General features: G+C 40.1%; 1 protein-coding gene across 2 annotated transcripts in view; it reads right to left on the reverse strand.

Moving 5' to 3' along the window:
• TAFA1 (TAFA chemokine like family member 1) overlaps positions 1 to 16,345 on the reverse strand; it is a 221,946-nt gene that overhangs the window by 40,622 nt on the left and 164,979 nt on the right. For both annotated transcript variants that reach the window (XM_063411804.1, XM_063411805.1), the window contains one exon: positions 4,742 to 4,882. In XM_063411804.1, the coding sequence (XP_063267874.1) occupies positions 4,742 to 4,882 (141 nt within the window). The remainder of the gene's footprint in view (positions 1 to 4,741; positions 4,883 to 16,345) is intronic.

A 16,345-nucleotide genomic window follows, 5' to 3' on the forward strand; every position in this document is an offset into this window, starting at 1 on the left:
TACAACTATTGCACAAGGAAAAATAGGCATGAGCAGCACCAATGATCCAGGAGCATGACTGCAGAGGTGTGAGGTGCTGGCCCACAGAGGAATTAAAAGTCAGGGTGCTCCTACTGCTCACTAAGACTCATGTTTGGTTTGGTAGTGCTGCCCTGATGTAAATTCACAGGACCACATGGTGGCCAGTGGTCCTCAGACTAATAGAAATCTGGTGTGTGCATGTGTGTTAACATTTCATACATTGTGGGACGATCTCAAACTTGAGATGATCCAAAATCAATCTGTGAAAAATGAAAATATTTGCTTTATTTTATTTTATTTTATTTTATTTTATTTTATTTTATTTTATTTTATTTTATTTTATTTTATTTTATTTTATTTTATTTTATTTTATTTTATTTTATTTTCCTGTATCGGTGAATGATTTCTCTTTCCTCTGATGCATGACTGGTATAAAACAGGACAGGAGCAAACCATGCAGACTAAACCACTAACCCTGCTGCCTGAGAGTAAATGCTTCGAATCCTGTGTTGCAGAAAACTTGGGATGGGATCCCCTCATGTCTGCAGAGGCCTTTCTTACAGGTACAACTTAGAGGGAGAGACGCTGCTGAGCATTTTAACAGCACCTTCCTTTTTCCTCATTGGTTTTCACCAGTGTGAAACCCACCTCATTTCCTAAAAGCACTGGCAATATGCACAACCTGCACGAAAGTCCCTTTGTGGCCAATTTCAAAAGCCAGTGCAGGTGCTTTTCTGTTATTCCATACCCTGTGGTCCAACAAATTTCACAGATAATTGTGCAAGAAATATGAGGTTGCCTGTGAAAGAGTTTGAAATAGCCTGGAAGAAGATTGAAGGGAAGGGAACAGAAAAATGAAACATTAACGAAAATGTGTGTCTGAGAGCATTGACTGTAACACAGTAAACTCCAGTATAGATGAACAAATTATATATTATTCACAAGCCCTGAAGAACACACAGACATAACCACCTACTGACTGTACAGGAGGGTTCAGTACCACTCTAAAGGATGTGGTACAAAGCACGACATTCCCAGTATAAAAATGACAGTATTAAAGTTATAAGTATCTTTTTTTTTACAGCAATGATATGGCAAAGGAATAAAACCTCAGCCCACAGGAGAAACTGCACCAGTGACAGAGATTTCTGCTGAGATACCTGAGGGCCTTCAGGAGCCCACTGGAAATGCTGGACATTGCTTTCCCCAGAAAAAGGGATCCTCTCAAACTCCTGTGACACATAAGGAAGTAAATCCACCTGGGGTTTGCTCTGGAGAGGTATTTGGGCAAATTAAGAAAATAATAATATCCATGGCAGAGAGCTGAGCAGCCTGATGCCCGTGGTATATGATGTGGCCAAGTGGCAGGCAAGAGAAATTGTAGAGAGGGAAGGGAGCATTTCAAACCATCCTTCAAACAAAAAAGAGCTCCAAGTAGTGAAGGGAATCATGAAAGTAAATGTGCAACAGAACAGGCAAAGAAACAGAAACTGGTGTCTGTGTTTCATGGCAAGGTTTGGCTTTTGTTTTGCTCCCACTGTTGCTACTGCATAATTCACTGGTGATGGAGGCAGCTTTTAGGACAGTGTCTACTCAATGAGCCACAAGGAATAATTTATAATGACTCCTGAGGCTGCCATGGCCTGACCTCACTATACTTTATTAAGATGAGACCCCAAAGAAAAGGTTTGCTGGACCTGGCAGGCAGTGATGCTTGGGAACACACATCAGCTTCATGCCCTTCACAGTCCAAACAACCTCAGCCTGAATTTCGGCCCATGCAGGAGGAGGGCTGCATGCCTGTGTGCTGGCATGGTGTGCTAGCCATGATCAGATCTCACAACAGAAGGGACAAGAGGGCCATTCATCACCACTGATACTTACTAAAAATGTTAAGATGACTCCTACACATGATTGTATTCTCTGAAAGAGGAAACAAAGCCAGCTCTCCACACAGACCAGCTGTGTTCTGGTGGGAGTGGAAGGTGATGCCATCTCTCCTCTGCAACCTGGATTCAAACTGTCAAAGCAGCAGCCTTGGTGAGGTGTTTTCTGATGCAATTTTACTGGGAAACACCAAAATCTTGATCCCAATACCATTAAGTCACAGTCTGGCAGGGCAATACTGAGGTTCAACATGTTTTATAACACTAGTGCACAGCCATGGTGTAGAGATAGCTCGAGGTGATCACAACCAACAGCCAAACTGCTCACAGGGGTGTCCCAGTCCTTGTCACCTCTCAGAGGTGATGTCTCTGCTTGGGTGTGAGCATATTGCTGTACCTGAACACTCATGGATATTTAATTAGGACCCAAGCAAGATTCCTTAATGCTACATTATGGCTTGAAATGATATACATTTACACACTGTAAATAAACCCTAGTGTGAGATTAACTGGTCTTAATCCTTGAAATATGGTAGATAAAGGAGGTAGAAAGTTGCAGGTGACCTTTTGAAATATTCCCATGTCCAAAATAAACAGCAAATCCCAAATCTTTGTGTGAGTTCAAGCACTGACGTCAATGGGACTCCCATGGGAGGTTTTGGGAGTTTGTCTTAACAAGAATGGAACCAAAAAATTGGAAAAAAGTTTTGACTTAAACCAGGTCAGTATGTCAAAAGTCACAAAGCAAAGTCTGGGATAAAACAAAGGCCAAAGCAGATGTCCCTTGGATTAATTTTTACCAGCAGCATTTTGGGCTTTTGAACCATTCTCCAGCCATCTACAAAAGCAGCCAAGGGCTGACTCCAACAACTAAACTTGAAAGGGGAAGACATTCCTTTGTAGTTCACGTTTGCTGGCTTTGAAGTCACACTGAGTCTTACCAGGGACTTCAATGGGACTTGCCTTGCACTTTCATATTAGCCATTGTTTTATCCTAACTCCTTTCAAAATTCCACACCATAACATCTCTCTTTATTGTAATCCTGACAGAGCAATTAGGCTCCAGTCCACACCTGCACCTGACTTTTTTCTTATCACAGCCCTCTTTGAGCTTCTCTTCTCTGAACAGAGTTATGAGGGCTGAATTAATGGTGTCTCTCTGCTCTATCTGCTGCCTCTGTATTTCATGACCTGATGAAGAACATGAAATTCTTCAAGGCTTGTGCAGCTGATCTCTGGTTACAACCAGCTGTAGTTTTCACCCACTGTTTTACGAGTGTACTTAGCAGAAAAAGAAAAGCTTCTTTTTCTTGGGGTAATTAAGCAATAAAAGAATGACAGGATGTGGACTAAAGTGTAATCATTCACAGGTGCATTCATAGCATGGGTTTAACCAGGAGTTCAGGAGCTGAATCATGTTCCCAGTGTAACAAGCTATGAAACGCTGCTTCATAATTTAAAAATTTGAACGTGTTTTTTAAACAGCAAAACATTTCCTTTTGTATCTCTCATATATAAACCAGATATCCATGCCAGAAATACCTGCTGAGAAAACATGAGGCTCTCATTCCTCTCACCTTTTCGGTGTCAAATCTGCGAGAATGATCTTTGTCTGCACAATTCTCCATTCCACAACACCTGCCAATATTCCTGTCTAACCACAGCTCCTTTCTGAGCTACACTGGACCACTCCCTGCTCCATTCTAATCCCTTGGCAGCCTGTGATGGAGGAAAGGCACCCAGGAGTGAACATTTTTCCCAATATTTGCTTGTAGAGCTCCCTACTCTCACTTGCTTGGGAAGCTGAGTGCCAAACACAGCCTCAAAAAGGAAACTTTGGGTGCTTCCAAAACTGGCAGAGACATCACCACCCATGGGATTCCAGCATGGAAAGGGTGAGGAGAGCCCAGCACAGAGCCTACAGTGCTGCACAGAACCAGCCCGTGGCTCTCTGAAGCACCTGTGGGTTGGTACAAACAGCACACAATGCTCACCAAAAAGAACAGCCAGGGATTTTTACCAGATATACTCCATTCCACAAAGCTGCTGCACTGAGGGATTCTGCAGCACAGAGCAGCTTGTTTGGGAAGGGAAACTAATGGGATTAGTACCACTTGCTCCCCATCTCCTTATGTGATTTCTATTTTGCTAAGCACTTCCCAGCCCTGGCTCTCTCCCCGACTGCTGTGTGGTTTCACCTTGCAGTGCTGGCAGGGGAGCCCCAGAAAGGAAAACACCCTGTGGAGCTAAACCTCATATGAAAGGCAGACATAAATAACATGGTGCTTTTCCTTCAGAAAAAAAAATAAAAATAAAAAAACCAAATCCCCTTGACAAGCAACAGTGATTTCAAAAGGCAAAGATTTTTTCCAGCTTTCTGTAATGTTTGTTTCAGAACTAGAATACGAGATTCGTTTATTTGTGTTATCTTGCCACTGACTTTCCAAATGACTAATTAAATCAAAATGAATGGCAGTTGTCCTTTGAAATATTTATGAATCAAAACTAATGTGGCACCGAAGAGGGCCTGTGAAGTGACTAAAGGGACAATTTTATCCAGGTATTTATGAATAATAAATCTCTTATACTCATTAAAACATCCATACTGGGCAATATTGTCACAGTGTTCAGGTAAATCTTAACACGACCCATGTGCACAGAGCTATGCACTAAAGTAGTAAGAAAGTGATCTAAATGTGTACTTATGCTTATAGATTTTTCTATTTTGTTAAATAAAGAACAAACAACCAAATTCCTATGCACAATGCAAAGACTTACAGCTTTCTAGTGGATGGTACACAAACAGAAACATATACACAGGAGGAGCTACTTGCCATCAACACAGGAGGGTCTGTTTCTTGTAGTCCCAGCCACTTTCCCAGGTAGACAGGAGCATTTTACTGTTTGTGATCTTTCCTCAATTCGATTCTTATTACAGCATCTGTGTGCTGCTATAACTTCACACGTTCCTCCTTCTGGCAAAAAAAAAAAAAAAAAAAAAAAAAAAAAAGAAAGAAAAAAGGAAAAAAAAAAGAAAAAGAAAAAAGAGAATATTGACACTCTGATTAGGAAGAGCAGCAGTGGCTAATCACAGCACCCAGGCGTGCTCCTGTCTGTGCCTCTGCCCAGCTTCTGTACAGGTGGGATTACAATTTTATTTCTATCTTTTTATGTGCTCCCAAATAAGCCAGGCCATGCTATATTCCATTTTTAATAGAAAATGTAGATAAGTGTCCACTGCCTTTCTTATATTAGAAGTGTCTATGACATCCACATAACTTTTGGCCTAAAAATAATGTTGTCAATGTCTGGGCCTGAAGAAAACTACACTACAGAAAATGTACAACCACTGTAGGCTGGTTTTATGCTTGCAATATTGGAGGCCTCTTCCTCAAGTATTTTCTCATACAAGGACAGAGACCAAGGGAATCCATCTAGAAATAAGATTTTCCTCCAAATATTTGATTCTGTGCTAGTAGTCAGCCCTCAGGGAATGGCAATGAGTCTCTCCAGATCACAGGGTGGCCCAACAGCACTTCCCTTTGCTCCCCCACTCACTAAATTGGCAGTTTTAAGGCAGAAAACATTCCCATTGCGTGTGAGATCACCAGGTTTAATTAGACTACTCTCTAATTGTCCTTTATGAGCATTTGCAATGGTTTTATTAGAAGGAGGGCACAGAGGAGTGATGGGCAGATCCACGGTGGGTTTGGGCTCAGGGATGCTCGGTGTTTGTGCCACGTGCTGAGTGCAGAGATGAAGGGCCAGGTGTGCCATTCCCCTTCTCCTCTGCAGTGCAAGGACACAAACACCACAGTGGGTTAATGCCCTGCCCAGGCAATTTCTCCATCCCTCTGTTCAGATTGCATTCAGCTCCTAATCACTGAGTGTCTAATGGTGGCAGGCTGTTCCCCACAGATATTTGGCTACTTTCTGAAATTGCAGCATGAATCTGGCAGGGTTTGTTCCAACTTAGCACAAAACCTCATGTGCTGCCCACTAAAGGGCAGGATGTGCAAGATTTTCTAGAATAGCATTATTTTTTCCTTAAGAATTCATACCCAGAATTAAGAATTAAGAATTGTTAAGTGCCCAGTGCTTTTGCCACAGCATAAACCACATTACTCATATTTTTGGCTTTCACTCTTTTTGAAAGAATATTGAGAGTTTTTGACACTATGTGCTGTGTGGCCAGGTAGGAGAATAAGTGTGGAGATGCTGATCCATGTCTGACTGTGAACAAGGGGTTTTGGTAAAGGTCTGGTGGTATCTCCCTGCCAGGAGTGATTCCTGGTACCTGGGGTTTCTCCAAATGTGGCATTTTCAGTGAAGCACTGGGAGGATTCTGCCTTGCCTGATGTTGGTCATGTGGTGGAGTTTGCAAGCATGAGATTGACTCTGTAGAAAATACTCAAATCATCTGGAGAGACATGGTGCTGCACCTCTCAGTTATTAGGTGCATTTGGCCTGCTGACACAAGCTTTTTGAAAGCCAAGAGGTGTCAAAAAAGAGAGATCCCAACAATTCAGAGAGCCATCCTCTGACAAACAGTCTTGGAAGTGTCTCTGAGGAGTAAGAGGAATTGTGATAATCAACTCAGCCCCAAATGCTTGCATTTTCTATGAAGTAATCCTTCACAGAAACTCCCTGTTCCCCTATCCAAATCATATTGAAAGCAATGAAAAGATTCTCATTGGTTTAATCCATCTTATGGTCATGCCCTAGGAGAGGAGAGATTTGTGATTTTATTGATTGCAATTTCAACAATAAAGATAATGTACACAGTAATAAGCACTTCTAATTTTAGACTACACAGACTGTGTGGTAAATATCTGTGAATAACCTAAAAGCTTAATTTTCTCTATAAATTTGCTGTATGAGAACTAATAACCACATGACCTAGTCTTGCTTATTTGGTTATCTATTCAAAATAATGGTTGTGGTGGAAGAGCTTTATAACACTTTTAATTGTTATGTGGAAGCTCAACTTGGTGGAGCAGTAAAGAATTTAGCTCAAAGTGTGTTGTTGTTTAGGAGTGGCAAAACATAATGAAACCAAAAGCAATGAAAAACTACTAGACAGTTAAATACATTAATTGGAAGTTTTATCTACATAATCAAGAAAAGCATGCAAATATTAATAATTATTATAATAACAGAAAGACACCTTTCAGTGCTGACAGAGAAGAAAAAATCTACCTCACATGGAGAAAATTCTGCATGTTATACAGCTTGTTTTCCTGAAAAATCTGCTAAGTGGGATCAGATATTTGCATTAAAGCATGTTTAGCATCTGGATGCCAACTGGGTAGCATTGCATGAAATGTATTCTGCAGGTATGAATTTTACCAACCATGCCTGTACATGTGAGACTTTTTCAAAGCCGTATACAAAATGGGAATAGAGACAGATATAAATGGACACAGTGAGAATAGGAAAAAAAAACCTAATTGCAAAAGCATCCTCCTTACTACATCATTCACAGAAACAAATATATTGAGGGTGGGCGGTTCTATTTAAATCTACTTCAGCTGCATAAATGAGGAAATTAATTGAGTGGGGAGAGGAACAAGAATCCATCTTCAGTTTCTACTGAAAATCACTGAATGTGTTCGGATGGGTAAGTGAAATCACTTTGCATTCTGTGATTTTTCTTTTTTATTTCCAACTTTCTTCTTTTGGGGGGAGGGTGTTGGAGAGCACCAAGAAATGCTCTAATTCAATATCTGATGACTTTCCTGAGCCTTTTATTTATTTTTTTTTTACAATGGTTCATCTGGATTATGGGAAGACCTGGCAGGATATTACATGGCTGTGAGTCTTGGAAAAAAAAATGAAGTATTGACCTGATAGGCTGTCAGTGCAGCAAAAGTTTGAATTCTTGTCATAAACCCCACAAATGTCCCTGGTTTTGGAAGTTTATGGTCTATTGAGCTACAGTAGCTCCTGGCTTTGATTCCACAACAATAGCCTCACCCAACTCATTCAAGTCAATAGAGGATTTGCCATTGATTTTAAAAGGAAGGGAAAGGCCTAAAAATCCTCAAAGTAAGCATCTCCTGAATGTTATGTTGACAGTTGCATTTCATGAAGTGACTGTTTTATCCACCTGGCATTTTTTCTTTTAAATAATTCCCTTCTGCCCCAAGAAAATCAGAAGATTAGAAAGGGAATTGGAACTTGCAGATCATTGATCTTCCTTCAAGAAGGTTCAGAGATGAATGAAAATGTCCTGTCTTATATCTTCTTCACAGCAAACATTAGCAGGAGTTGATAGTGAGAACAGCTGATCCTTTCTGAGCACTCAGGTCACAGGAGGGTCCCAGCTTTGCATGGGAGACGTGACCAAAGCACGAGGGACAGAACTGCCTGCCAGGGAGGATCCTGGACTGCTGAAGATGACAACAATCTGTGTCATTGTCACTCTGCTCATATTCCCTAGCCTTCCAGAAGTCCTTGTTCTGCACAGACTTAAAATAGAAGACTGCAGAAATAATAGATCATTCTTGCTGTAAAACAGGGACAACTGTTAGTTATCCCTGCAAACTGTTTGGTCCTAATTGGAGGACACTAAGCTCCTGAAATAATGCTCATTTTTGTCTCTGTTATAAAGCCACCCTGAGTTTACACACCACGGAGTGAAATATTTTATTGTGAGTATGAGTCTGCTGTGGGAGGTGGTGATTTAAAATACCTAATCACCTATAAGGTCTGAGTGCATGCCTGGCAGAAGCCAAAAAACCATCTTCTAGTCATCTCTGTTTTTTATACCTCTAGCTAGGAGGTAATAATAAAAGCATATTTTGCACTTCAAAATTATAACTTGCCTCTGCATTCCAGCCAAGCCTGAACTTATCAGTAAACAAACATAAAAAAGGCAAACAGCACTACTGATTTATGTAATACATTGTGGAAGTCATTAACTATGACTCAGGTAGCAAAACTTCTATGTTCTCTCTTTGACAGTGATGACAATTTAATAGTATTTGACTCCGCTGAGTTACATGGAGCGTCCTGCAGCAGTGAGAGAGGTTCTTTATCAAAATGATAAACATGTTTTCATTTCCTCCTTGGCTGCATGTATGCGATCAGAAGTCTGAGGCCATCAAGAATTCACTTACTCTGGCCACCAGACAGACATTAAACTATTCAGGACCATCTGTGCTTGAAATGAGCTCCACTTAATGGACCTTCCTAGGGCAGGTCCATCATAATGGATGTGTGTGTGCATGAGTGCACGAGCAGAGCTGAGCTTTGCTGGGCTCCTCGGGCTCTTGGTGCTGGCACGGATGGGTAAGATGTGCCTTTCCTCTGGGGGTCACACGCCCAGTGACTGCAGAATTCAGATCCTCTGTCACATTTGCTTCTAGCTCATTGCAAATGCACCTCACGGCCTAATCCTGATGAAGGTTGTTGTAAGAACCTGTTTGTGCTGCTTGCCAAAAATAAAAAATAGCGGTGCCCGAACAACGTCATGGGCTTTGCTGGCCAAATTGTGCCTCTGTTACACCACTGGCAATTCAGCACGGGAATACAAGCAAAAGAAATCATATGGACCAATTTTATCAGCATTTCCAGACAGTTCATTAGGGCTGTTGCTGGTTTGTGGTAGCTCTATTTATTTATGCAGCTCCAAGTGGCCAGTCTGAGTGCCAGTGCTATCAAACTGCTGAGGTCATAGACCCATATGCTATCCTGAAAATGCTGGAGTATGTGCAGATGCTGCTGCTAGACCTAGGAGAACAAAGAATATGTAAAAGAGAATTTAAGTTCTATAGACTCCAAGCAAATGTTTAACAATGCGACAGCAAAAATTCTTCAGACACTTGCAGACTTGCTGAAGAAAGTGCTCCCAGAAACTACTGGATAAAAAAATTTGCACCCTTGCCACCCCATGTCTTTATACAAACATCCAAGAGAAAAGGAAAACAACCAAGTGACAGCCTTTTTCTTTTTTTTTTAAATTACTATAAAGAATTCAGGTTTGGGGGCTGCAGTTAAAAGAGTTTTCAGTTTGAATAAGCTTTGGAAACTTCCCAGGTGTAATTAATACATTCATAAGCTTTAATCAAAATGTTTATGCCAGCTAATGTGCCAGAACTACAGACTACACTGTGCACAGGGGAAAATACTATATTTTACTTTAAGAAATAATAAGCCACTACTATGGAACTTACAAAGCAACACTTTTGCTTCTGACAGGAATATGTAACAGATGGAAAAACAAAGTCCCATGCTACACCACGAGCCACTTCACAAGTGAACAAATAAAAGACTCCTCACAGCCACAGTGCAATTACACTCCAATTTTTCTTTTACATTTAATCCACTGACTTTGGGTATCTGCTGCAGAAGGAAAAGGATCAAACTTACAGGATGCATTTTCAGAGCATTCAGAGAAGGCTTAGGGTTTTCACTCATTTTCACAAGTCAAGGTTAACTGCCATCAATGAAGTCCCCAAACAGCTGAACTTGGCTCATAAACCTGATTTAACACAAAGGCACTATCAAAAAATTGACCTGAGTATAACCCATCAGAATTACTCCTTACTTAATTAGTTTCCATTTTGATGATTGATACAAACAAACTGATGAGCTATTCTTTATATGTGGAATTACCATAATCATGGAAATTCAGAATGCTCCACACATGCTCTGCAAGTCCCCTGGTGTAGAGTGGATTTTTTTTAGCCCAGTTGATCAGAATAGACTGCAGTGGTCTGTTTCCTAAATTTATATTTATATTTTTATTAATGTTCAGTATTTCATTGTTCATTATGCAAGATCTGTATTATTATTTTCATTTTGGGAAGACTCTATGCAACATCAGCAACATAAGTGGCTCCCACTGTGGGTCATTAAGTTTTGGGTTGGGGTATTATTTTCTCAAATTCTGTTGCTGTGGAAGGGTTCTGAAGACACAGGGTACCCTCTTAGAGAAACTAAGAACAAGAACAAGAGGACCATGGCTACTGAAATCTGTTTTCCCTTGGAAATGCACCTTGTGTTAAACTTTAAAACCCTACTGAGGTTTTTGTGCTGTCCAGGTCACTTAAAACAGAACTCCTGGAAGTGCAACCTTCCTGTGGGATGAGGCCCCAGTTCTTGAGTCACAACATCCCCATTTGGAGTCAGACAAATAATGGGATTCTCTTGCTTTGTGCTGGCCTGTGGTCAGAGTTTGGAGAGGAGTTGATGGACAAAGCAGGTCAGTTACCTGTGAAAATTCATTTCACACTCAGCCAAAGTCCTGGTAGATTCTGGAGTGAGAATTCGTGGGCTGAGAGGGGCAGTGTGCATTCTCACAGACATCTCTGGTTATTTATCTTAGAAACTCTTAAGTTTCTAAGAGTAATCTTGACCAAAAAAGCCATTTTTATGAAATCCATCTTTTCTGCAAAAATTAATAACAAAAGAACTTCTAGAGGAAAATTATATCTTTAAAATATTTTGCTCAGCAGAATGTTAATATTTCAATTTAATATTAACTGTTTCTTCATTTGTATTTTATTTCCCATTCAGTATAATAGGGGAAGCAGGGCAATGCAAAGCTCTAATTAGCACAAAGATTTGTAGTCTTTTACAATTTTCCACTAATGCTATCTGCCATCAGCCACAGGAGGCTTTTTACCTGAGAGATTTACAGATTCTTATACTTACACCCAGAATAGAATGGACTCTGATCCTCACACACTGGTTTATTCACAGAAATTAAAAACACGTATTTTCTGTAAGGGAGAAATGGTATAGATTCTACTCTTGAATTCCCAAGGAAAACCCAGAGCACACCAGCATGTGAGCTGTGCTTAGATCTTGGGCTGGCTTATGGATTTCCATATCAAACCAATACACACACCAGAGAATAGCTTTTTCTACTAAAGAACCTTGCAAATTGATCTCCTGAGAAATTTGCGCAGGATCTTATTCTTATGCATATTAAAAAAATAATAATAATAATTAAAAAAAGCTCTTACAGATGAATCAAAGGGAAAAGGGTCTCCAGAACAACAGGGCAGCCTCCTGGCAGCTCCTGCCTCTGGCACATTGCAGCTCCAAAGGCAGAGGAGCAACCACAAGGCTGAGGAAAGCAACAGGGCAAGGGTGGCTGCAGGGGAATGCTGATGAGGAATCTGCTCCCAGTTCTTATTTAAGCAGGGTTATGAGTAGTTCTAATTAGGATTTTGCATGCCTGTGTGCAATATACCCCCAAAATGACAAAATCTATGAGAAAATCCCACCTCTTGTGCATCGAGTTGTGGCTGCCAGGGCCATACCCACTCCCCACAGGACTGATTCTTTTTTTTTTTTGGCACAGAGAGTGTGGCAAGGGAATTGTAATAAGGACTATATAACTATAAACCCCAGACATGTAACTCACGAGGCAGGCAAGAATTCAATGTTCTCTTAGTAGGGATCTTCAGTCTTTTAATGAGATTTTTTTACTTCAAAGAGAGGCCAACTTACAGCAACTTTGAGAAATGGAGGTTAGAAATTAGAAGTCTTAGTGGGATTTACAGCTCTGGAATGCCATTAAGAGATGTGTGTGAAGAGGCAGGACTTAATTCAGAAAGAGAAGAATGTTACTTTTGAGAAATAACTGAAGTTCCATATCAAAAAGTAATAAGCATTATGACTCTAAATTTCATTGACTTTCAGTGAGATATGACACTCCTAGAGGTCTATATCACTTGTAAATAGGATGTCTTGGTCTAAATGATGTATGCCAGTAAGGCTGAGCATAAAATCTTGTAAGTACCTTAAAAAAAAATCATGCTCTTAGTCACTTGGGTGGTTTGGAAAATTTAATATTTGATATGTCAGAGAGGATAAAAAAAACGAGTTTGGACAAAATAGATGTAATATGCCTGCATTGAAGCAGTGCTCCTCCTATAACTTAAACTGCAGGCAGCAGTATAAACTAGAGATTAAAAAGACCTGCTGTGCTATTCTGATCATTGCTTTGCAGCTGCACAATTCTTCCCCAGAACAAATTTTCTAGGTATAAAAGCTGTGCAGAAATGTACATTTCTGCTGCTGAACAGAAAGGAACATTTCCAATATCGACATCTCTAGTTCCTCGCCAGAGAACGGTGAAAATCCAAAGTGGAATTAGGCCTGAAAATACCCTCACAATAAAATTTGAGTGAACCACAGAATATTGTTCTTGGAACCTCAAAATGCTGTTCCAAATGCTGCCAAGAAAAAGGCATCCAAAGAATCAGTGCTAAGTTTCAGGAGAAACACACAATGAAAGAAAGACAGGACTACTCCCTTTTTGATGAAATAATTAAATTGATAAGAAATAAGTGATGCAGTCACAGTTACTGATGAGAAATGAATATAGAAATGTGCATGAGAAGTGGTTACTAAGAAAGGATTTAGAAATTATTCCATGTTAACTGTGCAAGAACAGCTTGGTCCTGCCAGAGTCTCACTTTTGCCCAACAGGCTTTCCCCAAGAACCAGATCTCTAAAACTGCCTAATACATTTATTGAATACCTTCATCTCCAAACTACCCCAAATTTAGACCTGTATTAATTTTCCTTTCAACCTTAAAAGAGACTCAAAATTTCTTACTATGCTCATGATGCACCCTTTGCATTTTTCATATGGTACATGCAAATGTCACACTTCTAGGATTAAAAAAAAATAAATTATAAAATAATCCACTGATTACAAGGCAGCCCCACAAAAACCAACTTTCAAATCCAGGCTTTGAGTCATCACAAAATGATTCAGGGATCTTAAATTCTTGTGGAAAAGCAATACAACGTCGCTCTATACAGTTCATCTTTTGATTTGATGGTTGCAGATAAATTCATCCCCAGATAATTTTATCCACTAAGGTGATTAGCCTATGGAGAGCCTATGATGTGTTTACTGAGCACAGAAGCAGAGTTTATGGTAATGCTCTTGTCATGCTTTATAAATGTGTGAGGTGCTTTTATGAAGTAGTTAGATAAGGAGTGGTGAAAGTAATGTGATCCATAAAGAATGCACGGTGATGAAGAGCTGGGATTGCAGAGATACTACAGACAGGCTGATAGAGAGAATTATAGCCAGTGCAGAGGCTGCATTCATCTTCCAACGAATGGCAATAAATAAAATAGCAGGAAGGAAGGGGTCTAAACAAATCTGGCCAATGTGTAAAACTGAGGTGTCAGGGTGGGATCACAGTGGAGGTGTTTTCAATGGGATCACTCATGGGTGAGTTGACTTTCCATATGGCAATAACATTTTCATCCATGAGGTTTGACCACGTCCTACACCATGAGGAGGAAAACAAAGACTGCAAGTTACAGCATGAGCAAGCAAGAGTCACTGTGAGGTGCTGTGTGTGAGGAGCAGCAGCAGTAAATCCTGTCCTCTGCAGCAGCTCAGCAATGCCAAGCAATCACTTCCCAGGCATTTTGCAGTGGACAAGTGTGCCCATTATCCCACCCCATATATTTCTAGAATTATTCATACTGTGACCGCCAGCAGCTGGTCCTGCATTTGAACAGAAAAATATTCCTTTGCCAGGAACTGGCTGCACAATGGAGCAGAAGGACAGAGGATGGGACCAAAGGCTCAGAAGCAATCAGTTGCTCTTGCATGGAAAGCATTTTACACTGCATTCATTATCCACAGCAGAAGAACCTGGTAGTCTCCAGCCTAAGGAATTTATAGCACACTCATTTCTGAACCTTATTTAGCTTCAAGCACAGTCAAGCACTTCAGTAAATGTTAGGGACTGGGTATGTGAGCAGCAGTATTTTAACTTTCAGACTACTATACCTCAGTTATGAATTAACAAGTCAAGGAATTCTCTCTCAAAATACCCTATTTTAACTTTAAGTCTACTCTACTGTGGTTATGAACTAACAAGTTAAAAAATTCCCCCTCAAAATGACCCATTCCCTGCAGACTTCAGCATGATTGAGCTGTTTTACTTCTGGTCAGGACCAAACTACAGCTGAGGAAGAGGGGGAGCAGAGGATGAAGTGGGACTTAGATCATATTATTCTCAAAATTCAACTCATCAGTGCAGCCATCTCTGTGGGAAGCCAACATTATCCAGCTTCCAGTGGTCGCCTCCTCCTCACTGAAATTTTAAGGGAGGTGCCAGTGGCAATATTTAATTTCATGATAACTTTTGGCACCTCTTATTTTCTTCTTTTGGTTTTGTTCTGGTGATGTGCATCTCAAACAAAGCAAGTCTGACTGATTTTCTTTTTCCATATTGCTTTAATCACTTACCAAACCTCCCTTCTCCTGCATTTCTCCATAGTAACTATCCTGAGCTGCTTTTTCTTTGCATGAGTCTCCATGTTTTGATGTCTCTCTCCTCCCTATTCCTGTTGATGAGCAATATTTTATTTCCTGCCACCTTGATTTGCTCTTTCTGCTCCAGCTCTCTGCACACAATTGTAACCCTGATTTATTCTGGTTCCCCTCTCTCTCTCCCTCTCCCCCTTTACCTTTTTTCCAACTGCATTGGATGTTTCTCTCTCTGACAATTTCTTTCTCTTCTCTCTGGAATCTCCTGATGAACAACACAATGCAGTTCTGCCTCCTAATAATTGATCACCTGGCTGCTGTTCAGATTTGCACTGCTCCTTTGAATCCATGTGCAATTCACTTCACTCTGCTCCTTCATAATGTGAATAAAAAGGCCTGAATTTTAGAGTGGAAATACAGGAAGTCTAGTGAGCAAATAATTCCCTACTTTGAAAGCAACATGTAACACATTACAACATTGCTTTGAAATTCATATTAATTTATTTTTTTGTTAGTTAAATAGTAGCTGTATTTCTGCAGTTAGCAGAACCTAAGAGGCTGGACAGAAAACACATTTATTTTTCTTTCCCCTGTTTACCCTTGGTGATGATCGGTATCATCCAAACACTAAGAGAATTTGGAATCTGATTTTTCAATTAAACAGATTTCTTTTAATTTTTTTTTTTTAAGAAAAACACTGACATTTCACTGGCCAATGTCAACAAATTTCGATTCAAGATAAACTCCCTGTCTCAGTGTGTGTTATAATTCATGTAACTACTATTAGCAAATGATTCCCAGTTTCCTATACAGTACTACAGCCAATAAACTACACCACACTCACATCACCACTAAAAAGGGGAAAGTGTCTTAAAAGCTGAAGTCCAGACAAAGAAGGAAGCAAGATTATTTGAGGAAGGAAGATTATTAAGGAATTATTAAGATTATTTAAGGAAGTAATCATTTGAGCTATGTCTCTTGTGGTCACAAAGAAACCATTTTAAGCTAAGATAAAAAAGAAATTCAACCTTTGTTCCAAAATAATTCAAGTGATCTTTTCTAGGGAAATTATGCAAAAAGATACATGAAAAGAAGATAGATGTACATGTCCTGTGCATGTCCTGCAGCTTCCTGAGGAGCAGCAGCCCCTCTGATGTGCTGCAGATTCTGTGCTAAT

Source organism: Prinia subflava, chromosome 14, assembly GCF_021018805.1.
Source record: "Prinia subflava isolate CZ2003 ecotype Zambia chromosome 14, Cam_Psub_1.2, whole genome shotgun sequence".
Lineage (NCBI taxonomy): Eukaryota > Metazoa > Chordata > Aves > Passeriformes > Cisticolidae > Prinia > Prinia subflava.